The 27,071-nt window shown below is 41.3% G+C and overlaps 1 protein-coding gene across 1 annotated transcript in view; it reads left to right on the forward strand.

Moving 5' to 3' along the window:
* The window catches only part of mast1a (microtubule associated serine/threonine kinase 1a), a 72,730-nt gene extending 46,158 nt beyond the window's left edge, over window positions 1-26,572 (forward strand). The window contains exons 8-27 of the mRNA XM_040146936.1: window positions 2,120-2,329; window positions 2,452-2,553; window positions 5,354-5,486; window positions 7,682-7,749; window positions 7,957-8,033; window positions 9,864-10,072; window positions 11,110-11,248; window positions 11,789-11,921; window positions 13,135-13,300; window positions 13,774-13,875; window positions 14,573-14,695; window positions 14,862-14,971; window positions 18,912-19,075; window positions 20,656-20,900; window positions 21,153-21,410; window positions 21,517-21,749; window positions 22,197-22,319; window positions 22,662-22,798; window positions 23,703-23,890; window positions 24,150-26,572. Of these exons, the coding sequence (XP_040002870.1) occupies window positions 2,120-2,329; window positions 2,452-2,553; window positions 5,354-5,486; window positions 7,682-7,749; window positions 7,957-8,033; window positions 9,864-10,072; window positions 11,110-11,248; window positions 11,789-11,921; window positions 13,135-13,300; window positions 13,774-13,875; window positions 14,573-14,695; window positions 14,862-14,971; window positions 18,912-19,075; window positions 20,656-20,900; window positions 21,153-21,410; window positions 21,517-21,749; window positions 22,197-22,319; window positions 22,662-22,798; window positions 23,703-23,890; window positions 24,150-25,864 (4,635 nt within the window). The 3' untranslated portion in view covers window positions 25,865-26,572. The remainder of the gene's footprint in view (window positions 1-2,119; window positions 2,330-2,451; window positions 2,554-5,353; window positions 5,487-7,681; window positions 7,750-7,956; window positions 8,034-9,863; window positions 10,073-11,109; window positions 11,249-11,788; window positions 11,922-13,134; window positions 13,301-13,773; window positions 13,876-14,572; window positions 14,696-14,861; window positions 14,972-18,911; window positions 19,076-20,655; window positions 20,901-21,152; window positions 21,411-21,516; window positions 21,750-22,196; window positions 22,320-22,661; window positions 22,799-23,702; window positions 23,891-24,149) is intronic.
* The last annotated feature ends 499 nt before the right edge of the window (window positions 26,573-27,071 follow it).

Genomic DNA, 27,071 nt, shown 5'->3' on the forward strand with positions numbered 1-27,071 from the left:
GACTGTTGAGTTCAAACATCAAAAATCTTTCTCCAGAATTGCTTACTCTTCCTTTAAGTGCTAGTTCCAGTTGTTGATTTGTAGCAGCAGCAGAGTAATACTTCTTCACAGAAGGAAAAGCCAAACATTACATTGGTCAGGACTCATTGAATTCATGATGACCACGAATACAAACTAAGCAACATGTCAGTTCAAGTACTTCTTCAGTAGATGGGTCCTACATTTGTTGGAAGTTGTGCAGGGTTCCGAAGTCCTGATTTCTCCAAGAACAGAGAACATTGTTGACACATGTTTCACCATATCCTGGGAAGATGACAAGTTTTGGCTTTGTAGACTAGCATCAGGGACTTCAATCTGATGTAAGCTACTTCAGGAAGCTCATGCAGGGAACACTGCGGGAGAGTGTTTGGGCAAGTTGAAGAACGGACAGGCTGCTGCATTTTGGATCAGTTTGAGGGATCTGACCACTTGCAACATTACTTAAGTTAGCAAGACAATGCAGTGGTCTTATCTGGAGATGGATGATTCCTGCATAAACATCTGGCAGTATTCTGGGATGGGTCTCGGCAAAAAAAGCAGTCACCGTATGATCTGAGAGACGATCATTCACAGAAGTGTTTTCCTTCAACGTGGAGCAGCTCGGTCATGGTTGTACTGACCCATCAACCAGGCAGCAAGATCAGCCCGACATGCAGACACTGAAAAGCCACAATGCTACGCGAGTCAGAATTTAAGTGGTATAGGAATCCGTGTAAAGCTACCACATAGCCAAGAAATATGGTGTAGGTGGAGAAAAGGAACAGGTCCCCGCACTAAATCCTGGAGGACACATACCATATCAAACTATAAATATGAGGCTGGATGAATTCTTGGATTTGTGTTGTACGGTATATGCCAAGTTTAGCACAACAGAAAGTGTATTCAGAGATTCCCTCATTCACATTTCTCTCGTAATAAACTGTTATATCTTTACTTCTGCGCTGGTGATACTTTGAATGAGGCTTACCATTCTCCTCTAACCTCCAACATAAAGACAGCTTTCAGTCAGACTACTGCCACTGATGTGTTGTTTATTGCATTGTTCTCGTGGTTCTTTTCTTCATTGTTCTAAGCTGATGACAGTGAGATATGTGAAAGCTCCTGGAGGTCGGCCATGTCTGAGACACTAGAGCCGACTTGTCTGCCACCGATCATCCTTCCTTTGTTACTAGTCTTTTTCTCACCATGCTGATAGCAATATACATCACTGCGTCCTGCAGTACATTATTGTCCTAATAATGCATAAGAGGGTGTAGTAACACAATTTGTTCCAACACTGCCTTTGAACAGACAGAGGGTCTGCAAGTAATCAACAAAAGTTGAGCCACCTGTAGGATTTTTTTTGCATTAAATTTCAAGGCTTAATTTACTTCCATTGCTGCAGGAAAGGTGTAAGGTAACCAATTTTTAATCTTAAACTTAACAGCTTTTTAAAAAAAATCTTGGGCAGTTTACCGCTTACCTTTGTACCATTTAGTTACTCACTGGACTGGAGCTAGTTAAACTTCAGTGAAAACTTGAAAAAAAGGGGCTGTTCTAAAACTTTTGACTGGTAGTGTGGCTGTAGAAAAGCGCTATATAATTGCAGTCCATTTAAAATACAAGTCTCAACTGCGCAGCACCAAATCTCCTTGGCAAGAATAACAGTATAAAACACGCTAAACATCATGTTATCAATGTTACAAAGTCGTCAATGTATTGTACATAGGATTTGGCAACCCCGGGAGCAAATGAGATAAAATCCCTAATTTTCTGGAGATCTGATGCATGTCAATGCTGGGATATTGGACAATCATGTACACTGAAAAAAACAGCAAAAATAGGCTCCCATTGAGACGTCACTGATCATACGGGCTTGCATTGAAAACGACAGGTAAGGCTATTTTTACGCGCCTCATATGCTGCTGATGTGTGTTATCTTTAATAATTTATCAAGAAATTCAAACTAATTCAAAATATCTTCCAAATTAGCTGAGCACAAGTCATTAGAGTCTGTGATAGGTGATTACATTTTCCTCTCAATGCCAGTCTGACAACATGACAGTAATTGACTATTAACCGCTTTCTTGTCCGTAATCAGGCCACAGCTCAGATGGAAGAGAGGCTGGCAGAGTTCATCCACAGCTACTCCCCAGAAAGTGTTCTGCCACTGGCTGATGGGGTCCTCAGCTTCATCCACCACCAGATAGCTGAGCTGTCCAGAGACTGCCTGGCCAAATCACGTGAGGGTCTCATTACCACTGTCTACTTCTGTGAACTGCAGGAGAACCTGGAGAAGCTGCTGCATGACGTGAGTTGGGGCACGTGAGCCATGGAGGTGGAGAGGAACGAAGAGTGGTGTCTGTTGCTTTAGTTCAAACACTACACCTCACAAACTGACCCTGTCTGTCTCTCTATGTCTGTCTACATCAGGCTTATGAAAGATCGGAGAGTTCGGAGCTCACCTTCGTCATTGAGCTGGTCAAAAAGCTCTTCATCATCATATCTCGTCCCGCCAGGCTCCTCGAGTGTTTGGTGAGTTTAACACCACTGTCTAATAGCATGGCCTGCTTTTTGTTAAACAGTTTAAAAAATTCAGAATACGGACTCCAAAGCTGCTCACAAATACTCAACACACACTGGCATGGATTCACCAAATGAGCCTTTATTGAATGAAGTGACAATATTTTTATTGTATGAGGTCCTTTTGATATTCAGAGGAAGTTCTCCTTCATCAGCTGGGAGACACTCCTGTCCTCCCACATGGAGATGGAGGGTCGACTCCGTAACACTGAAATGGCATGAAAGAATGAGCAGAAGTGGGGCAGGTTGTTTATTGTGCATTCTGTCTAAAGTGATGATACACTGGTTTTGCATGTCCAGGTTTTGCATTAAGTTTGTCAAAGCAGGAAAGCTGCTCTGTCACTCTTAAAAGGGTTAGTTTACACTCCATTTGTTTTTAATTGTCCTTGATTTAAGGGTGAAAAAATGTGGTGTAAAAATACCTGATATCTTTATGTATGTGGCATAAGGACATAACATAAAAGAGACTGAATGCACTCACACTAGGAACATACACTCAAATTGAATACCTGCATACCACTTCATCAAAAATGGCCAAAATCTCTGTCTCAGATCTTAACAATACAGAAATCAAAAACCCTCAACTAGCAGAAAATTAGCAGCACAAATACAGACCCAATGCCAGTATTTTTTTAACCCGGTTGCCCCATACATGTAGCCCCATGGCTGCAGAGAAGAAAGAATAAATAAATTTAAAATAAATCAAATTGAAATTGTAATATTATCACACTATTATCACATCTCCCCTCTAATATTTCATACATGAAAAAATATGGAAAGAATACAGTACATTAATAACAGACTTGTTACTTTCTTGTATTCGAGCTTAAGGAGCTAAAAACTATCCAAGTTCTTCTGAAGGCTGCTCAAAAACCCAAATTATTACTTTAACCTCTCCAGAATAAACAACCGTTGCTGCTTCAGCTGTGACCCTACTTGTTTTATCTGTCCCCACACATGTTGCTTTACTATCTTTTTAAGCCTGCAAACAAACATTTTCTTATGAGCATGAAAGCTTAGTGATAATTTGTCATTTTGTAACAAGATTTGTGGAAGATCCATTATGTCAAAGAGAACGGCAGCGACTTGAATCTGAAAGAACAGCAAACTGCCTGATAACGAGATCTGTTTAGTGACTGCATTTATATCAAAGCCAGGAGATGTGGAAACTGTGGAAACTCTACTCTATACCTCCATTCTGCACTCGCGTTGCATATTTACTATGTTCATCTGCATTCACAAAATGGCTAATATTGCGCACTTGCTTCCAGTAAATGTAGTTTCACCTTCAACAACATGAGATGTCGACTGTATTTTTACAGTAGATGTCAAGGTTCTGATTAATTAGTGTCATTCAGTAATTCAGACATGCCTCACATCTCTGCTGCAGTAGTGTATGCTCTACTCGTAGGACTTCTCAGCAGCAAATCAAAGCAGCTAGGAGACCGAGCTGTGTCCTTGGCATGTTAATACATAAAGAACATAACTCACTACAACTTACTTAGTAAAACCAAGCCTCTCTGTATACACAGGGGGCTTAGCCATACCGGGGTATCAGCTGATAGCCTCCCAAGCTTGTCACTGACGTGTTCCCTCCTCCAGCAACCGTGGCTTATCTTTCTGTTGCCAAGGCGACTGTTGGAAGAGGTCGATAGGGTCAGGCAGGATGTGGAGGGGACTTTAGATCCACGTGGCCCTTAGGTTAGAGCAGATACACACGCGGATAAAATGTTGTCCGCGGCCGTAGAGTTCATTTAGCATTCAAGTCAGTTGTGAGGTCTGATTCGGTGAAAATGTCACACAGTCAGAAGGCTGTTAACCGCACGAATATTATCCTGGTGCAGAGCAAGCTACCAAAGAGTCAGGTTAATGCCCCCATCTCCATACCCTCTCTTTTTTCTCTGGTCTAGCGGAGCAGATATGAGAGAGCTGGGGAGGAAGGAAATGATCCTGGCTGCCCCAGGCGCTGCTTTCTAATCAAAATGTTATTCCACCAACAGCAATGAAACTGAATCCCACAGGACACCACAAAAGGCTGAAAAAAAGGATGTTTTCAAAAAACCAATTTAAAGTTCGGAGGTGTATTTACAATGATTATGTTTGTTTCACAGCCCCACAGCAGTTTTTGGTCATCAATTTCCTGCAGGTTGAAGAAAAATTCTAGTTTTGCGATTAGAATTTTGGAATTACTGATACATTTAGGTGGTACAACACCTTATAACATCACTTCATTAACGGTCATCCTCTGTTAGCTGGTATCACAGCCCTTTGTTACTGCTAACTAGGAAGTTATTGGTCATGGCTAAGTACCTGGCTGTAGGCCAGGAAAAAAAAAATCAATATTGTGATATACTATGATACATTCTCTTTGTATGTGTGTGTGTGTGTGTGTGTGTGTGTGTGTGTGTGTGTGTGTGTGTGTGTGTGTGTATATATATATATATATATATGTGGATATATATATATATATATATATATATATATATATATGTGTGTGTGTGTGTGTGTGTGTATATATATGTATATGTGTACATGTATATGTGTATATATATATGTATATATGGCTGTAGCGCTGGTCTTCAAACCAATCTAAAGTTGATAAAACTCTAAACCCGTTTATGGTGGACTTAAAGACACTGATCATTTTTCTGTACTGCATCTCAATACTAGTGCTGTGAATTATTTCGACTAACTGCAGATTTTCAGCCGTGGCAGTTAAAGCTTTAAGGTGCATTTTTTCCTCCAATGACAGGAGTTCAACCCAGAAGAGTTTTACCATTTGCTTGAGGCAGCGGAGGATCATGCCAAGGAAGGACAACTCATGAAGGCAGACATCCCTCGGTATATCATCAGCCAATTGGGGCTGACCAGAGACCCACTGGAGGGTAAGAGACAAAAAAAAACAAACAGAAAAGACATATTCAGGGAGGCGATTATCTTACCTTAGCAAAAAGACTGGAAGCAGAGGGAAACAGCTAGCCTGGCTCTGTCCAAAGTGAAAAAAATATAGCCACCAATACTTCTAAAGGTCACTAATTAACATGTTGTATCTTGTGTGTGATGTGCTATAACTATTTCTCAGCAGTCAGATGCAGTGACTTCCTAAAATCTTACTCTCCTGCTTAAACAGTAAAATTACACCTTGTCATTTTTGCTATTGAGATTTAGTTGTTTCCCACTGCTTCTAATACTTGTGCTCAACTAAGCTAATCACCGCCTGGCTGTTGCTCCATACTTAATGGGCAGACATGAGATCAATCATTTCATCTAATTTTCAGCAAGAAGGAAAATACACCTATTTTGCAAAATGTCAAACTCTTGCTTTAAGCCAAAGATTTCAAGCTGGGAGCTGCAACTTCCCAGGGGGGGTGCGGGAGAGTTGCAGCAGGGGAGGGGGTGGGTGTGGAGAAAGAGTGTGATGTGAAAGTGACAGGTGCAGTGTTCTAACTTGCAATGGGAAGTTACTTACTATAGTTTGTTCCGTTGATTTGTCCCGCGTATCAACACAATCGACATTTGAAGCAGCAGCAGTGTCCGTGACACACAGCTTTTGGAGGCAATTAGTATCTAAAACCCTAGCGCCTGGTGGCCGCCATACTGATTCTTGGAGTCATAACTCAGTCAAATCTAAACACGCAGAGGTGATGCACATATTTTTAAATTCATTGTGATTAATACTCCCCAAGGATATTATTGTCACCGATGTCCACCTCAAACAAACATCCATAAATTTGTTTAGATATCACAAAAAAAGTGAAGCCTCTTATAACTCCAGAACTAGCCTAAGAATCATCTTGTTTGTAAGTTGCCTTCAGTATCAACGTAATCCTGTGGTAGTTTTCTGTACAGTCATGGGCAAATTGCAAACAGGAACTGCTAATAGCTAATTAATACTTTTAATTTTGCCAGTTTTTTTAACATTTAAATGAATTGAGGCAAAAGGACTGGGGCTCAAGCTGTAGCACTGACACTCTCCTTTATCCATTCATATAGGGATATTTGCCCTGTGATGAAAGCCTGTAGTAATATTTACAGAAACATTCCTCAAAAAAAGTAAATCAGTGAAGCAATTTAAAATTGTGTGTGGGAGATTTGGTTGCCTTCCTTTTGTCTGGGGGGGGGGGGCACAGTGTGAGACTTGAAAACCCCTGCTTTAAGCTTTGATCAGCTTTACTGGATGTTCAGGATAAATATATTTATTGAGATGCAGCGTCTGGACTGGCTGGATCTTTTGCAGGCTGGTGGTGCGGTGTCTTCCATTAATCATCATGGCTCAAACCTGTGCTCCCAGTCTAATCCATCAAGAGTTGGTCATTAGCTGGTGGGCTAAATCGTCTAGAAATGACTCTTCATAATAAACTGCTGGAGGTTTATTTCTGAATTCATGAGAAATATTGGCCGGTTATGTCTTTCTCAGTTAATCTCTGCTAACAATGTGCCACTTGATTCTTGATCTTGCACGTTCTTTTGCACCTACATTGTCATGCGTAGACACAAATGCGTGCCCACGTAGCTGCATACGTGTTTACATTTTAACACTCTGGTTTTTTTTTTCTTGGTTCCACATAGAAACAGTAGACAAGATCAGTTGTTATATACGATTCTCAGCTCAGTGACTTTTATTTTACATTAAGTTATTATCTATAGAGCAGCTTTGTAAAGGCTTTGTGTAATTAATTATCATTCAATTATTTCCCTGCTTCAACAAAACAGTTGCATAAACAGTATATTCTAGCAGCTGTCACATACAGTGCAAGAATGCAAGGAGACTGAAAATTAGCTGCCTGTGCTGCTCAAGGTGGGAGGAGGCACAAAAGTGAGGGGGAGGGAGAGCTGAATGAGACAAGAAAAATTAATAGGAAGAAGCTATTCTAATTCTCATGTTTTTCTTTCTGTGATCTGACGCATTTGGCCATTCAACTGTTTGAAACTTGAAGGGCTGTTTTGTTAAAGATGTCTGAGCAGCTTCAAATTTCTTATCTTCTCACAGCAGTGTGGGAGGCCCGGTGTTTTAGCATGAAAAGTGTCTCTCTTCATTTTGACACCGGGTTTGGTTGTTAACTAACGTGTTTCTCAACAGAAATCGTGAGCCTTGACAGCTATGACAGTGAGGGTCCACATACTCCAGAGACTGATGACTCAGCAGAGGTGAAAACCAAATATACCCACAGACAGATCTGCGTTTACATGAATTCACACACAGTATTGTCTCGCTGTACACACCACCATTCACACACACACACAGTTATCAAAATTATCAGAGAAACAATGACATTTAAGCATTTGAACGTTTCATTTCAAACGCCTTTGTGTTGATCTGAATTATAATTTTCAAAATGTTGGGTATTTCTCCAGGGAAAAGGGAGAACCATCAAACCGCCGAGTGAGGAAGATTTTCAGAGCATCAAACTGATCAGCAATGGAGCTTATGGGTAGGTAATGGATTGAATCCTCGTTGATCCCTTGTAGAAACCAAATCACATCAAATCAAGCTATTATATGGTTTTTAAATTTAAAAAAAACTTAACTCAAGGTCTACTTACTATCTTTTTCCAGAGCTTCTAACCTGATTCAGTGCATGTAATTTGCTAAGTTGTCTTCCGGAGCTATCTGCTTGACAACTCAGCAAACACCATCGGCTGTCATTGGTTTGAAAGCTCTGAAAAAATCGAATAAATGGACCTTCAGTCAAGATTTTATTTTATTTTATTTTTTGTTTGTTCGTTTGTTCAAACTACTTTTTCAAAGGTCAATAACGAACTTTTCTGCTCAACAATATTTGGTATTTTTTGTGCTAGAGTCCAATACACAGTGGCTCATGATGAACTGTTAAAAAGTTCAATAAAAGATACAACAATAATGATACAACCACTACTGATACCACCATAGTAATAATATATTTCTTTTGATGAAAACCAGCTGCCTTAAATGTAAGAAACCAATCTACGTGTTTATGTTACTCTATCCTGTGGAAAATGCTCAGTGACAATGCAAAATATGTACGATTTTTAGTGAAATGGCTAAAAAATGTCCAACCACCAATATGGTCACTGAACTACATTAATTCAATGCTGAGCTAAAAAAGTTGTACTGGAACAAACTCTTGCTAAATGTTGTTGTAGAGGTGAGGTTCACAGATGGGTAATGTGCCATGAGATCCATTTTGATTCCATTTCCACTGTTCTTTTTACAGGGAACCACAAATAATGTTCGGTAAGACAAAAAAATTGGGTGATACACAAAGAATTACTTGGCTATTTACATACAAAACATTTAAATTAGCCTGTTACTTGGAGGAAGCCTGGGAGATGAGAAAAAAGCCCATTATAAGGGTAAACTTTAGGCCTGTAGCATTTTTTTAAGATTCATTCTGCTATTTGCTGAACAAATGATTTGAAATTTTGTACATGCTGTTAACAAATGTTACCTGAAATTATGTATTGTAGAGGAGTTTATATAATGTTATGATGGATTTAGCTTTAATGTTTTCTTTTGGTTTTAGATTTGTACATTTCTTGCCAGAAAATGTCTTGTTATATTCTTCACATTTACGATACAGTATGTATAGTGGTTTCTTGTAAAATCCTCTGGAAAGAAATGTTTGGCCTGACACGTTTTACAAAAAAATAACACTGACATTAAAAGCTGTGTTCCAGTACCTTAACCTGCCACAGAGAACATTTAAAACACCAACATCCAAAGGGATTTAGAGGGGACATGTTTTAAAATGCATATCTGATGTGTTCTCAACAACTGGTCTGTTCAGTGATTTGAAAGCCAAAGAGATAAATGTAAAAATCTATTCTAAAAAACAACCAGTTGGGATTTTTATACACAATTATTTGTTGTCTCCCCCTTGGTCTTAATCAGTAAACATGCTGCATTTTCAAAGATTTTCAGTTTATCTAAAGCTGGCTTAAGTAGAGCGGAAAAGAAAGCATTGTCACCTTCAAGCCTGCGATATTCCACCATTACCTGCATGTCCAAGAAAAAGGGTGTTTCTGAGGTAGGCTGCAAAAATTAAGTTCAAGATTTTAAAAATTCAAAAGATACCGGCTTAGGGGCTTGACATTTTGTGCCAGAGGGTTTTAAGTCTTAAAATCCACTTTAATATCCACTCAGCCATACTGTATTAAGTTCATGTCTCAAAGCAGATGGAATATCCTTTCTATTTTTTACCACTGTCTCACCCTGCTGTCTTTTCCTCAATATTTCATCTCTTCTGTTCTCTTCTGTACTCCTCTGTCTCGCCTTCGTTCCAGTGCTGTCTACCTGGTGCGGCACAGGGAGACACGTCAGCGTTTTGCCATGAAAAAGATCAACAAGCAGAATCTGATCCTGAGGAACCAGATCCAGCAGGCATTTGTAGAGCGAGACATCCTCACCTTCGCAGAGAACCCCTTTGTTGTCTCCATGTTCTGCTCCTTTGAAACACGGCGACACCTCTGCATGGTCATGGAATATGTTGAGGGTAAGGGAGTCAGGGCTGGCTTACAGTAAAGATGAACTAAAACTGAAAAGATGTTTATGATTGATGAGGGCACTCTGAACGGGCGACTTGGTCTTTCCCTGCTCTGTTTGTCCTTACTGTTTCTGTGTCATGCGTCTGAGGAAGTGTTGGATCAGGTTTCTGTCTGGTTTTTAAAATAAAACACAACACTTTTCAGCCTTTTCCCCATGGCTTCTATTTCCTGGCCAAGCACTTCACTGGAGTATGGGGTCCTTGGAGACCAAATCAGGGCACAGTTTGTTTCCTTTAAATCTTTTGTCTGAGTGCTGTGGCCGTGACCTTTCTAGTCTTAACTACTTTTTGCTTGTAGCGATGGTGTTATTGAACTGATGCTTATTGAACGTTTTCAATTTATTTGTTTAATTCTGGATAAAAGTGTCCGCTAAACAGCTGAATAGCCAATAATGGTTTTTTGACTGCTCTGTCCACATTACCCCCTGCTTCCAAATCATATTTGAAAGATTCAGTAAAATGAAAGTAATATGGGGCGGTATAAACACTCACTCACATTTTCAGAAGGCCAGAGGAGATGGATCTAACTCTTATTTCACTATCACAATGATTCTCGACCATGAAAGTCAAACGAGGTCAGTAGATTCACACTGCCACACCACACTGTCGTGTTGAATTTTCTGGAGGGCAGCTCAGGAGATTGTCGTGGCTGCAGCAGTTCTTATGTTTGCTGTTAGGGCACAGATACACTGAGGCATGACGGGTAGTTGTGACTGAGTGATTCATGTGATGACACTGCCAAATGTGGATTAGAGGGAGCAAAGATGGATTACAGGCCAAAAAGAATAGAAACAAAAAAAATAACATGTTTATATTGTGAATCACATATTATGATAATTCTGAAGACTTTCTGTGCTTCAGTACCATTTGTCTGAATATTTTTTATTCAACACATCAAGAATGGTGCCTAGTTTTCTTGTCAAAACTGTGACAAGGCCAAATCTGCTCTCACTTAACAATAACTTGTGTTTTTTCTGCGTTTGTAGGTGGTGACTGTGCCACTTTGTTGAAGAACATCGGGGCTCTGCCTGTTGAGCTGGCAAGGATGTACTTTGCTGAGACTGTTTTGGCCTTGGAGTACCTGCACAACTATGGTATTGTCCATAGAGACCTCAAACCTGACAAGTGAGTGTTTAAAGCTGCACTGATCAATATTTTTTATACTAACAATGGATCAAGTGACTGTGTGTAATGTGAAAGGGGTCGTTCATATGATGATTAACCCACAGAAAATTTTCACCCGACAGCAGTTCCTTTCAACTCTGTTGAGCGTTTTAGCATCGTTCAGCTCATTGTTTTGGTTTTACTGCCCACAACTTTGTTTTGAATCAGTTTTACCACTCTCATCAACTGAATAGTGAGAGGTGAATTTCGGAAACAAAATTCAAAATTCATTTCTGGTGTCAAGGAAAACTCGCCTGTGGACTGTTGCTTAAAAAAAAAATAGTAATATGAATTATCTGTTCATATGGTCTATAAATGATGTATTTATTGATTCACATTAAAGGTTTTCAGACTGTTACTGACAGGACTTAGATATGAAACCTGAAATAGGAAAGTATGTGGTTGTGAAAACAACCACATACTCCAAATTAGTTTTGTGGCAGAATTTGAACTTTTTAAGTGTCAAGTGGTTGAATTTTCCTGTTTCCTCACTCCATATAGTCTCCTGATCACCTCCATGGGCCACATCAAGCTCACAGACTTTGGCTTGTCGAAGATGGGCCTAATGAGCCTCACCACCAACCTTTATGAGGGACACATTGAGAAAGACGCCAGAGAGTTCCTGGACAAGCAGGTACGGCACCTGTAGCCTAGTACCAGCCGCTACAGCAGGTTTTTGGACTTTAATTGCAGCACTTTATCACCACATCATAAAAGAAGAAAGGCTGCTGACAGACACCTTTTAATTAGCAACAGTATGAATGAGGTATCTACAAGGCAATTAGTGAAATACTAAGATAGGATGTGTGGTGGCTGAGCAGACGACTGCCAGTCGCAGCATCTTTTAGTCTTCTCCAGCCATGCGTGCCAACGTGCCAAGTCATCCGGCCAAATCAATAATCTCCAAATAAAGACATTGCATCACAATGCTTCCTGTGTTGTCTGAATAAGGGAATCATTAATGCTTCCCATCTCCATCACAATCCCATTTTGCAATTATAGTTTATGCTCTGAAGTAAACCAGTCATAATCAGTCAGATTGGCCCATGCGCTCTCCAGCTCTTCTGGGTGGAGCAGTCTGCCAGTAATCAACTCACATCTGTGGATGAAACAGACCAGGGTTTTGCTTTTCATGTCTCTAGTGGAGATTCTGATCAGTTTCTCTCATTCAGTCAGCAATGATGTCTGTTGTGTAAGAGAGCATGCACTTGTGCAACACACACTCACACAGGTGCATTAACATATATTCACTTTCAGATCTCCTGAACAGTATATATATTTATAATTATTAGAGGGAATCCTTGAACACAATGTGAAAAAATAAAAAAATAAAAAAAATTTTGTGTGGAATTTAGCTGTACAAATCATTTCAGTTTTATTTTCTATAGATTTGAAACTTTCCCCATTGAAACGTCTCTCCCACCCCCATACAGTCATTACTAGTGTTTACAGCATTCCTTCAAAAGTTGTGCCCAGAAACAGTTTCCCATTTAGCGAATTAGTCCACAAAACTTGCCGTGAACAGTTTGCATTGTTTTCAGTCACTCATCATTTTAAGTCATTGCCTTGTAGTGACATGGTACTGTATCTGGAAAGGTGAACTGCTGTTGTTGTTTTCGCATTTCTTAATGCTCTGAGCACCACAAACAAAGTTCAGTTCACCATTATTGCACTGGGCTGGTGGAAAAATTCCCAGCGGTAGATCTGAATAGCCGCGTGCTACTGATGAACTGACCTTTTAAAGGAATGTTTGAGAGAAATTGCCCATGATGCATGAAGTTTAAAGATTTTAGATTGCATGATTTCCTGGTTTGCCAGAGCTCTTACACTAATCTTTATCTCCACAGGTATGTGGTACTCCAGAGTACATCGCTCCAGAGGTGATTCTCCGTCAGGGCTATGGAAAGCCGGTGGATTGGTGGGCCATGGGCATCATTCTCTATGAGTTCCTAGTGGGCTGTGTGCCTTTCTTTGGAGACACTCCTGAGGAGCTGTTTGGACAGGTCATAACAGGTTAGAAAATACTTTTGAACCTACAATACCATAGTCTGTCTTGCTGGACACTATTTCTGAGAGAACAAATTGGACATCACTAGTAATTGAAGGCAAACCACAAAAGATGTGCAGTAACAGTTAACAGTAAGAGTACTACACTAGAATAAGTCTTAGAGAGTTTAAAAAAAAAACAGGTATGTGCTTTTAGAGTCAGATATGTGTTTCCATGCTTTCTTATACTATCCAATCCCTCAAGAAAGGAACAACATTTGAGCAGCATTTTCAATACTAATCCAGATACTTTTCTACCATGTTATGTATTTTGTTATCCCCTGGTGAAACGTCAGGTATTGAATGCAATTTTGCAGCAGAATGGACTAGCCTATGTTTTGTGATCTTGAAACCTACTTCAAAAAGAAGATACTTATTTATTCGCTGTTACTCTGATCTGTCGCTCTTTTTGTTGACTCTGTCTTTGTTGTCTCTGTTAGATGATATAGTTTGGCCAGATGGCGACGACGCCTTGCCTGCAGATGCCCAGGACCTAATATCTGCTCTGCTGCAGACAAACCCTCTAGTGAGGTTGGGTACAGGTACGGGCTTTTGCATTTACTTGACATCAGGCCTACCATCTGCAGCCATTCGGCAACAAGATTGAGGAAGTAGCTTAAAAAGGAATTGTTTGCTATTTTGGGAAATATGCTTATTTGCTGCCTTGTAGACAGTTAGATGAGCTAACATTACCTAGCAGCTGGTTAGCCTAGCTTAGCACAATTATTGGAAACGGGGAAACAGCTAACCTAGCTCTGTCCAAAGGTTAAAAAAAAAACCATACCTAACAGCACATTTGTTTAATCCATATAAAAATCAAAGTGTAAAAACAAGAAGTTGTGGGTTTAAGGGGGGGTTACGTGGCGGACTATTTCTTTACTTTTTGACACAGCCAGGCTAGTTGTTTCCGCCTGTTTCCAGTCTTTGTGCTAAGCTAAGCTAACTGTCTCCTGGCCTGTAGCTTCATTTTTAAAGGACAGATATGAGAGTAGTATTGATCTTCTTATCTTCAAGTGTCTTTTCCAAATTGATAAACTGTTCCTTTAATGAAAACTTTTCCATACAGTATGTTTAAAAACTGCAGATTATGTCACATTATGACAAAATTTCTACAAATGTGAGTTCTACAAATCTTCTACAAATGTGACATTAACTTTCATCTCTTTTAAGCACACTGTCCAGCCATATTTTTTTTTGTTTGAAGCTAACAGGATGTGTTGCTTTTTTGCCCGTCTCCAGGTGGAGCGTTTGAGGTGAAGCAGCACTCGTTCTTCACTGAGCTGGACTGGAACAGTTTGCTGAGACAGAAGGCAGAGTTCATCCCTCACCTTGAGTCAGAGGAGGACACCAGCTACTTTGACAGTATGTGTGTCTGGATTTATTAGTTCTGTAAAGTACAGTGGTTACATAAATATTAGGTTTATGGGTTGTACAATCATTTTCTGACACCGTTCCAGTCTGCTATGCACGTTTTACATTGAGCTGACAGCTCGTATATTTCAGTGCCTCTCTCTCTCTCCCCTGCCAGCCCGTTCAGATCGTTATCACCACATCAATACGTACGACGAGGATGACACCAATGACGACGAGCCGGTGGAGATCAGACAGTTTTCCTCCTGCTCTCCTCGCTTCAGCAAGGTCTGACTTTGGCTCTCTTGCATCCTGTCCTCTTTCATCACTCTCTTACTCCTTCTATCATTTTACTCTTTTTTTCCTTTTTTTTTCCCCCCACTGGGTCAGCCTGTTATATTTTGTCACACGGAAACTCACTTGGCACTCGAGATTATTTGACAGGATTAGATGGGGAAGGAAAGAAAAGTCTTTGACAGATAAAATTAGGTCATACTGTACAGAGAGCAGCACCTGGAGGCTGGACCCAGGTTTCATACCCGAAGTTCAGAGAGCCTTACTGAGCCATTGTAACTGTTACACCATTCCTCCAGTCCCCATCCAGGTCCTTTTTTAAGTAACACAGAGGCCCATGTGCCTTTAATGCCATGGCCTCACACTATCCTTTTTACTTTACCTGTCTGCAGGTGTCTGTTCGATGACCCCATAAATCTTTCGTCCTTATTTTTCATCCACTCTATCTATTGCCAAATCTCGTTTAGTTCTGATCTGTGACTCCCTCTCTCAGTGCGCCAAGGTGTTTTTTGTGTCACACTTTTCCTTTTTCTTCTCGGATGGGATTTTCTCACCTCACGCTGCCTTTTCGCTCCCTCTCTCGATTCTCCCACTTTTATTCTCTCTCCCCCTCACTCTGTCTTTCCATCTGTGTTTCACGTGGTCTACCCTCTCATGTTTGGGTTGTGAAGTCTGTGAAGGAGCTCTTCAGTAAATAGAAAGTGCCTCAATGCGAGGCCAATTTCAATTTGAGATGTATTTGAAGTTGAGAGCTGTTGAGTAGCCTTGCTCAAGCAAAGCAGGTGAACAAAGACCTTGGCTGAATACACACACAAAAAGATCTACTGTGAAGGCACATACATGTTGTGTTTCTATTTATTAATGTAGAGCTTCAGTGATTAGTTGACTAATCGATTAGTCAATCACAGAAAATGTATCTACAACTATTTTGATAATTAATAATTTAAGTCTTTTTTTTTTAGCAAAAAATTGGCTGCTTTTAGCTTCTCCAGTGTGAGAATTTTTTGCCTTTCTCTAATTTATATGGTTGTCAGATGAATATCTTCAGCTTTTGGACAACTTGTCAGACAAAACAAAACATTTAATAATGTCTGTTTGGGAACGTAGGACACTATGTTCTGACATTTTGACAATACCAAACAATTAATTATTTATTCAAGAAAAAAAATCAGCAGATTAATCAATAATGTAAATACAGTAATTGTTAGATGGAGTCCTGTTTTATATTTATGTATCTACAAAACACTAGGGGCTCCAAGGCACCACATTTTAAAGTGAGAGCAATTATTCCAACATGGACCCAAGACGTTAAAAGACTCAAAACATGCAAAATGAAATTAAACAATAAGCTCTTACAGGCAAAATTAACATCAATGAAATAGAAAACTATGATTTATGCACCGAAGTTCATTGACAGGCACTTTGAAATTCTCTGAACTGAACATTATACTCATTAATCTTTCCCCTGCTTATTACTACAAAAGAGAACATCACGTTTTAATGTATTAGCTCATTTAATGTGACCTCATGTAACCCTATTTCCTCTGTTATACCTTATTCAGTACTGGTTGTGGTTTATTGCTAGGAAATACAGTAAAGAAACACTGGTTTTCATTCACAGAAGGTGAAGATTAGTTTATATGCAGTACTAAAATACAGAATCAATGTAATTAACAAACAAAGATGAAACTGGATGATAAAGAACTGAAAGAGCGAATGCAAATGACTCCTTTGTGCAGGTGAGATTATAAAACCCCAAAGGGTCTGCAGCAAATAATCTCACTCCAAAACATAAAAAGAAAAAGCAAACAAACATCACATGAGCAATCACCTGGAGCTTAAAGCAGCTTTTCCTCAATGACTTATGGCAGTTTATTTTTTGATAAAAATAAATCACTGCATTGAGATGTTTCATAGATTTAACAAAGTGAGAAACTGGCTCTGGCTGTTAACATCGTTTTGGTTTCCCCCCTGAGGAGACAGCTGGGTCTTCAGCTGACACTTGTTTCCATGGTGCACTGCTGAATATTCTGTAGGCTTCCCTTAACGTAGCTCGTCTTGTTGTCCTCCCCCACACAGCTTAGCTTTCCTTTGTTTCTCTGCACATAACGAGAGCCTCACAGTGTAACTGTGCGCATGTCTATGTGGATATGTCAGTGCACACATGCATGCATGGTAAAAACACGGAAGCTATGTTGTTTTTCAGTATAGCAGGTCACATTCTTGTGCCCTTTCATATGTTTTGGCTTGTTGTGAGTCATCCGCGTGATGTTGAAGGAGCATACTGACTATACTGTTGAGACAGGTGGGTATCTTTGAACAGCAGTGGAAGGCATACAGTAGAACATTTATATGAACAAAGTGATTTTATTTTGATTTAAGGTATGATTTTGATTTGCCACTCTGCTTTTTTAACTGTTAATTTTACAGTATCTTCTAAAAGACGTAAAAAACAGCAGTTTGCTACTGTTAAAAATTCCTCTTTATCTTCTTTTTTTTAATCATTAAGACAAGCATAACATTTTGGGCCACATAGGAACTCAACAGACTCAGATTTGTCATTAAAAAAAAACCCTAGTTGTAGTTACAACCCACCTGCATGACTCAAGGTAATGCCAATAGTACATCATAAAGATAAAGCTAGAAATTATAAAATGTGGCCAGAATTCAACCCCACTGCGTACAATACTGAGTAAACTAAATATTTCACTAGATTACATAGTGTACACAGTTTTCCAAAGCTGGCATCCTAAGAAATGTATTTACAACCGTTGCTTGATAAATTCCAAATATTCAACACTGCAACCAATCATTATTATGTAATCTTGTGACAAGGGCTTACAGACGATGTAACCTGCGAAAGCCAAATGGAAAACTATATTTTTAGATGGAAGCTGCCAATAGGCAATATATGGTGCCAGTATTTAAATTTTTACTATTTTCATGCCAAAACTTGAAAAATAGAAGGACTCTAAATGTTCTCCAGAATGATTAGAATCTCCTTTAGGAAGAGGGAAGTATCATTGCATGTTTCAAAGGCTGAAGCACATGAGGAAACGTGAGTTTGAAACAGGAATGAACTGGTCGGCATTGTCAAGGTGGAGAGTAAGATCACTGGCGAGCAGCCTGCTTCTGCAAATCACACAGAAAACCAAATCCATTTTAGCAAATCTGGACCATTATTCTACTTCAAAGAGTACTCCTTCTAGAGACATTAAAAAAAAAAGGATAAAAATTGATGCAGCGAAACCAGAGATAACATCTTTTTTTATTCCATTATCGTGGTCAAACCCTGGTGCCTACATTACCCACAATGCGACTCAAAACACAGACGTCTGGTAAACTCACTCCCTCTGACTCCGCAGCCCCACCTTTAATTCCCCCCACTGTTTAGAGATACAGGTTTCCAAAAAATTTGGTTTAATGAGTAAAAGTCGTTTTCATTTATCCCAGAAATGCTCTTGATTCCAAAACACCATGAATTGCATTTTGGTTCCCTGCACAAGCTTATCAATATATGTCATGCCTGTTCTAACTGTTGCAGTTTTTCTTTGTTTTTATCATATGAGCCTTTTAGTGTACTCTGCATTGTGCAAATAGCACCCGCACTTTTAATGTACCCTATTGTCTTGTTGTGGTTTGATTGTGTTTATGTTTTCTGTTTTTTATGTTACCTCGCTGCAAAAGATATTTTCCTCATGTTGGACACTAAATATCTGAACTGAACCGAGTAAAATCAAATCATATCAGTAGAGCATAACATCAACTGTCCTATACACACATTCAAATACAGTAAAATAGACAGTAAATACAGTATAAGTAAGCACAGCAAACAAATATATGGCTGTTACACACACTCACCAGCAACATTTTTCCCAAGCTATTAACTGCTTACAGACCGAATGATTACTGATCTGACTTTGTCCCCTTGCAGGTGTACAGCAGCATGGAGCATCTTTCTCAGCTGGAACAGAAAGCTACGACCTCTGTGTCCCGTCGGGAGCACAAGGGCCCGCGGGACGACAAGGTGACAAAGAGAGAGAGCCTGGGCAGCTTCAGCATGAGGGACAAGAGCTGGAGGACTGGCTCGCCTGAGATGTGAGTGATGGAGATTTGTAGATGAGGGCTTTTAGAGGCACAGTCATGATTTTTATATGCATATGGCAGAGTGAGGTGAGGTGTTCTGTACATTTGCATAAACTGGGGTCTGAGGGTGTTCAGTAGGTGGTTTCCAGGAAGTTTTTCCTCTTTGCTGTCACATATCCCAGGGTGCCTGAGTAAGTGGTTTCTATCTCACTGACACCAATTCTGACACCTCTTGCTTAAAACGGTCTTTGTTGAAGAGTTCACACTAACTTTGAGTCAACAACAGGCAACAGATCGCACTTCTCTGAAGTATGAAAGCTAGGAAAGTGGAAATGGATGGTTGGTTCATATGTCTCACAGACACCCAGTATGTCTCATATGTGTTAGCGGTTTTATGATTTGTTAGGAATAATTCAAATGTACAAATTAAATTACACAAAAGGATAAATACTTGCACCCTCAATAGGGAAGTTTTTAATCTACAGCTTTTTTGCTCTTCATCTGGTACAGTCAACATCTGTCTGACTTTGAAAGTGTATTTATATTGGATTGAAAATTAAAGAGACCTCTCCAGGGTTATCGGTTTTAGCCCACTAAATTAAAAAAAAAAAAAAAAAAAAAACTTCATCCCTGGATCTAGATTCATTAAACATACGGTAATTCTGCTCAGCTAAGAAAGACTGCAGCCTGCTGCAGCCTGTTGAGTTAAGACCACATATTATTAACTGATACATTTCGGATTTAGAGCATATAACAGAAAGAGACTGCCATTACTTCTCATAACTCAATTTAACCTCAGTCTTTAGGAAGCATGTGTCAGGATTTCAATCCCTCCGTATTCATACATAAATTAAACTAGTTTTTTCATACATTATGCATCCATAATGGATTGAAATATTTGATAAGGTGAGGGTTGCTCATCATTTATTACCTGACATATTGGATTTTCCCTTCTTCTATATCAAGTAGAAATTATCTGTATCATCTCTCAAGCTATGATTCCTTTTCATTTCATCTGACTGTATCTCCATGTCACTCGTTTCTCATCTTGGCGTGGCCTTAGAGATGGCAAAGTTAGTCGGGACGTCGACCACTCGTGTCCTGACTGAAATATTTAAATGAATATTATAACTATTAGATGCATTGCCATGAAATTTGGACCACACACTCATGCCCTCCCTCCCCTAAGGATAACCTGGTGAACCCTTAACCTTTTATCTAGTGCAATCATCAGGTCAAAATACTTATGATAATACTTACTTTATGACCAAACACCGTCAAAAAAAAAAACGATGTTCCCATCAGACACACCTGTACTTTGTGTTTTATGCTAATTAGCAAATGTTAACATGTAAACAGACCAAACCAAGATGGTGAACATGATAAATATTATACCTGCTAAACAACAGCATGTTAGGATTGTCACTGTGGGCCTATTAGCATGCTGATGTTAGCGCTTAGCTCAAAACACTGCTTTGCCTTCACAGCTGCTAGCATGGCTGTTGACTTTTAGTCTTGTGGGACAATGGATTCTTACAGAGAGGACAGAGTGCAGTATATTATGTGACTACTTCCATGTCCTTCTCCTGCAGGAAGCGCCTGTCTTGTTCAGAGTCCCTCTACATGGAAGGAGATGCAAGCCCCCCCCTCGGTGCTCGGCGACGCTTCTCAGCCCTGATGGATACACATCGTTTTGCCTCACCCCTGGAGAGTGAGCCAGACTTCTTGTCCCGCCAGGCTCCCATCAAGGTCCGTGGAACCTCACTGGACGGGACCGGTGTCCCCTCACCAAGCCTCCTGGAGCAGAGGACCAGTCTGAAAGAGGTCAATGGGGCAGGTGTGTTGCAGCAAGAGGTCGCACAGATAGTGAGGGCAGAGGAGAGGAAATAAAGGAGGGAGGGAAATAGATGAAGTGATAACGATTAAAGGGTAAAACCGTAGGAGGTGAAAAAGGAGCCTGTCATACCTTATTAGATGGCTAGTGCTATGTCAGTGGGCAGCTGGACAATCCTTAACATTGCTATTTTCACATCTAAGTGCTGTTTTAAGCGAAAATAACTGTAATTTCCAAATGACTACATCCTCACAGACAAGCCCCCTAGACCTGGAGAGACACCAGGTATTACCACGGCCATCACCACATTATCTCCAGGTCCAGCAGCAGCCAGTCGTGATGTGATGACCCCTCTGTTTGACCCTCTGGGGCCCAGAGCCACCAATGACCTGGTCCTCCGCAGGGCGCGCCACCAGCATTTGTCTGGTGATGGAGAGAAACGCAACTCCAGACCTGGCAACAAGGTCATCAAGTCAGCCTCCGCCACAGCCCTGTCTGTCATTATACCATCAGGTGAGATGCACAAGGAAAGACCGGGATTACATCCTTTAGGAAATATTAATTTGTGACACTCTAACACAGCATCTAATTTCTCTCCTCAACCTATCCCTGCAACTAGTGGAGCAGCATGGTGGCTTCTCTCCGCTGGCCAGCCCCATGTCTCCCCACTCTTTCTCCTCAAACCCCTCATCCCGAGACTCTTCACCCAGCAGAGACTTCTGCCCAGCAGTCAGTGTGCTGCGCTCCCCCATCACCATCCATCGCTCTGGAAAGAAGTACGGATTCACCCTCAGGGCTATCAGGGTCTACATTGGAGACAGCGACATCTACAGTGTGCATCATATTGTTTGGGTAAGAAACCTGGAGTAGTGTGTGCTGTTTGGAGATGTTTTGTACTGGAGCTGAAGTCAGTGACCTCACATAAAGAGGGATTTGCTTGTGCTATGACTTGTGCGGGGGCATTTTAAGTCCAGGTAGTATTAAACAGGGAGCAGTGAATTAAAAGACAGAGTGCAAAAGAGGAGGAGATATCAGCAATATCTAAAACTGTCGAAGTTTGGAGTACAAACAAACAAATATTTCTCTTCCTGTTAAAGTTGTTTTATAGTAATAAACATTTATGTGGTAGTATTATTTATAGCTTAACAAGAGGGACAATTATTGATGCTTTCCTCTAACCTAACAGTAAACAATTGTTAGTCTTCAAAATCCTGTCTAAGGTTTAAATACTGAACTCTGAATGTTTATATATTAGCGACTTTCTCCTGTCATGAATTTGGATGTTTTGTTTATTGGCAGCATGTGGAGGATGGCGGCCCCGCCCAGGAAGCTGGCCTGTGTGCTGGTGACCTCATCACTCATGTCAATGGGGAACCTGTCCATGGTCTGGTTCACACTGAAGTGGTAGAGCTTATCCTCAAGGTAGGAATCAGTTGGTCTGTTCATTCTCCGCTGTGCTGTACATTGGTGAAATCAATATTTCTCTCTATGTTCTCGCTTTCCGTCAAAGAAAGGTCACTCAGGTGTGTTTTCTTAAGTTGTCGATTGACAGGAAAGGCCACTCCTGTACTTGAATAAAGACCTTGCAGCTTCATGTAACTTTTAGCAAACCACTCTTCGGTTATTCCAACAACACACCATGTCTTTGCCAATTAATTTTGTAAATAAAGGCCACGTGTTAGTTAGTCAGTTTTTGGGTAACCTTGACAACAAATAATTCTAAGTATCACTGTAGAATTCATTTAATGTCATCAATCTGTGCAGAGTGGTAACAAGGTGACAGTGACAACTACACCTTTTGAGAACACCTCCATTAAAGTGGGTCCTGCCCGGAAGGCCAGCTACAAATGTAAAATGGCCCGACGAAACAAGAGGACCATGGGCAAGGATGGCCAGGACAGGTAGGACCTCAGACACCTGCACTGCTGCACTGACATGTTACTGATGTCTTAGATGATCTCTTGTCTCATGAACAGACTGTACACTGTGATGGTAGTGGATAGTAGAAGAGTTTGTCTTGCATATAATACAATATGCACAGAAACTTTGATTGTCTTTTTATAACGTGTAGCATTTATATCTGGTGAGAATCCCAATACAAGAGCCAGTGGTTTTTCATGTTTTAGCCTTAATTTACAAATGCATTCAAATAACCACAGGTTTCTGTTAAAATCAATTTGCAACCATCAAACTTCCTTAACCTTAAATTTTTATCAGTTATTGTCACTGTTCATCAGTCATTATTTGACACTTGCAACTCAACTAGTGCACATACTTTGAATTTGGTTATTTCTTCTGAATGCAATAACAACCAAATGTAAATTATCCTTTTTCACAATGTCCATGCTGTCCTGTTGTTGGTCTGCCGGATTTGGTTTTACAACAGCACCGCTCATTAATGCAAAGTTTTTTGGGCGTTGAGATGTCAAAGGTCACAGTTACCTTGAATGCAAAAACAAGGAGAGTTTTCAAAACTTTGATAATACAAAATTAAGAAAAAATGTTTTGCTTTATTGATTATCTTGTCTCATGATGATTCTCATAGTGACATAACTTGAGATCACTGACTGCCTCTAAGCTAGAAAATCAATGCCAAAACTTATGGTATTGCTTTGGAAAATTACCGGCAGCAAAGTAGAACTTATATTTGAATTGTAGATAGTGTACTGAAATATGCAAAACCAATGGTATTACTCTTTGAAGTCAAGTTAATAAATAGATGAATGTATATAATTTCTGTATATATCAATCCTATTTCAAACTTTCCTTTCCTAACTTCTCTTTCATTCTCTCTTTATCCTGTAGCAAGAAGCGAAGCTCTTTGTTTCGTAAGATCACAAAACAGTCCAATCTGCTGCACACCAGCCGCAGCCTGTCCTCTCTGAATCGCTCTCTGTCCTCCAGCGAGAGTCTTCCTGGCTCCCCAACTCACAGCCTGTCTGCCCGGTCCCCAACTCAGGGCTACCGCTCCACCCCTGAGCCCTCATACCTGGGTAGGACACTGGAACTAAGCCTGCACATACATAAATGGTCAAATAGAAATTAGATGTATTTTTAGAACATGGAATTGGGGGTTATCCAAATCTCCTTCCAAAACAGAGCATATGTCCTGGAAAGTGAGCTTTTAATGCCAGATATAATATAATAGACCTGAAAGCCAAAATTCACTTTACTTTTAAATCAAAAGTTTGCATTTTGCTCGGGGATTCTATGTATCTTAATTGATCTTTTCAGCACTCTGTGTTCCTTTAGGTGCCTCCTCCCAGAGCAGCTCTCCAGCCTCCAGCACTCCAAACTCCCCTGCTCCCTCACAGCACATGAGGCCCAGCTCCCTGCACGGCCTCTCACCTAAACTCCACCGGCAGTATCGCTCTGCCCGTTGTAAATCTGCTGGTAACATTCCCCTGTCCCCGCTGGCCCACACACCCTCCCCTACCCAGTCTTCTCCTCCACCCTTGCCAGGCCACACCGTAGGGAGCTCCAACACCACCCAGTCCTTCCCTGCCAAGCTCCACTCGTCGCCACCGGTGGTCCGTCCCAGGCCCAAGAGTGCCGAGCCCCCTCGATCCCCTCTTCTCAAACGGGTGCAGTCGGCAGAGAAGCTGGGCTCACCTTTGACCCAGTCCAGTTCTACGGGAGGGCTGGGGGGTCCACTGAGGAAGCACAGCCTGGAAGTGCAGCACTCTGAGTATCGCAAGGATGCCTTCCTCTGTGAGCTCGGGCTCCAGAGCCTGTTGGAGACAGAAGGGGAAAATTTGCCCCCTAATCCTCCACTGCTGCCCTCATCCTCATCCTTGACTACACCAGAGACCGGTGTGCTGAAGCCTGTGAGGAGACTAGGGAGGCAGGAGTCACCGCTTAGTCGGGAAAAGCTGCTGGCCGGAAGGGAGAGGGAAGAGAGGGAGAGAGGAAGGGAGAGAGAGAGGGAGACAGAGACCGGGACAGGTCGAGTTGGAGCAACAGCATCCCAGTCATCCCTAACAAGAAAACCTCATACAAGTGAGCTGCCCTTGAACTCACAAAGCTCCAGACTAAGTGCAGAACCCACTAAAGTTACAACTCCTAGCACCCCTACCAAAACAACAGGAAGTCTAGGTGGTCCGAAGGCACCTGAAAAGATCCACCAGGTTCAGACAGAGTTAACTCCAAAACAATTAGACCCAAAGGCAGCCAAAAGTGTGTTATCTAATAGTAAAGATCCCCAGGAGCGTCAGCTAGGGGGTAGAACTGAAGCAAAGCAGGAGGGAAACAACAAGACTCTTCCCAGTAGGCCTGGTTTACCTGGTGCTGCCTTCACTAAGAGCTCTGCTTCTACTCCAGATAAATCCATCGGCATCAACGCGACAGTGACAGCAGGTCCTCTGAGCATGAACAAAACTTTTAAACCATCAGGTATGGGTGACGGCCTGAGAAAGGCTGGAGCTGAGAGCAGTGACTCGAGGGCTCCAGACCTCGGCTCCAAAAGCCCCAAACTTCCAGCACGGGTCCTCGCTCCTGTTGTCCCCCCACACGGGCAGCCACTCTCACTGGGAAAGGTGAGACAGGGGCTCGGGGCCGTCAACTGCTACAGGGGAACCCTTGATTGGGAGGACAAATGTCGCCTGGAGGTGGTGGAGGAGCATTCTCCCTCACCTTCTCCCTCCCCTACCTCTGTCACCCCCTCCCTCTGTGGGCCTTCCCTCTGTAAGTCACGGCCTGTCTCCCCTGGCGACAAGACGAGCTTCGTCAGCCAGCTGACCACTGTGGCCAAAAATGTCCTTGGGCCAATCAAGCTTGGCTCCCAGGATGGGGCCAAGAGCAAAGACCAGCAGACTAAGGCAGCGGAGGAGAAGCAGGGAAGCACAGCGGGAAAGTCTGACACTCCTGCTGGAGGTCGAGTGGTTGTTGGGGCTGCAGTGGTGACCCAAAGTCCTGCTGGTTCACCACTAGAGAGGGTTGTAACAGGTAGCAGCCTGCCGAAAATGTGACCCCATGGGGTCCCTAAGTGGGACTTTAGTTTTAAAAAAAAAAAAGAAAAAAACGGCCTTTTTTTGAAGAACAATGCAACGAAAGTAGAGCACTTAAAAACAATGTACATTCCAGTTTGAGAGTATATAAAATGTTATTTATTGATTCCAATCATTGACTGATTCTAACTTAAAATCAGGAGTAAAAAAAATCTACTGTAAAGGTGCATTAACTATTGGTTTTCTATTATAAATTATTTAATAAGAAGACTCTTAAAGTAATGTGGAACACTTTATCAGATGTATATGTGTGTGGGTCTATGTGAACGCATGTCATATGGTATGTACGGTACATGTTTAATAGGTACAAGAGGTCAAAAAGTGCTTTACCGATCAAAACATGCTGAATACTGTGAAGACCAAATCCAGTCACTCTATTTTGTCATTCAACCAGCCCTTCCTTCTTTTACTGCTTATCAAACAGAGCAACGAAACAGGGGGGTGAACTGAGGCACAGTCGCATTCTTACATCTTCATCAAACACAATTTAAACGCGGCATCAGTTTGGCTGCAGCGTGCAAGCAACATGATGATTAAGCTAATTTCTTCTTCATCCAGCAGTTTGCTTTTTCCGAGTTGCACGGTCAAAGACAAAGCCAAAGCAGGCACTCTGTCAATGAATGTCACATCAAGAACTGTCTAGCTCTGTCTGTCACAGGGGATTGTGTGTGTGTGTGTGTGTGTGTGTGTGTGTGTGTGTGTGTGTGTGTGTGTGTGTGTGTGTGTGTGTGTGTGTGTGTGTGTGTGTGTGTGTGTGTGTGTGTGTGTGTGTGTGTGTGTGTGTGTGTGTGTGTGTGAGAGAGAAGCCACCTTGGGTCTATTTCTGGTGGTTCTTGAAGGCTGTGTCCTGCTGCAGAGCAAAGCAGGGGTGACAGAGCTCAGGCTCAGCGCTTATCTCCCCTTCGCAGGAGGGCTACCACAGCCCTTTTCTCTCTCTGCTTCTGACGATCAGCCCACACAAACACAAGCGCAAACACATACACACATTGCCACGGGAGGCAGCAGTGTCAGCAGCTGATTTTGATGCATTAAAATCCATCCTCCTGTGGTCCATGAATTGGGACATGAGTGTGTTTGTGGGTGAGTGAGTTAAGAAGTATCTGAACACGTGTGTGTCTTTTCTGGGGATAAATACACTCAGTACGGGTGACTCTGCAAAGGTCATGAC

This window comes from Xiphias gladius, chromosome 15 (assembly GCF_016859285.1).
Source record: "Xiphias gladius isolate SHS-SW01 ecotype Sanya breed wild chromosome 15, ASM1685928v1, whole genome shotgun sequence".
Classification (NCBI taxonomy): Eukaryota; Metazoa; Chordata; class Actinopteri; order Istiophoriformes; family Xiphiidae; genus Xiphias; species Xiphias gladius.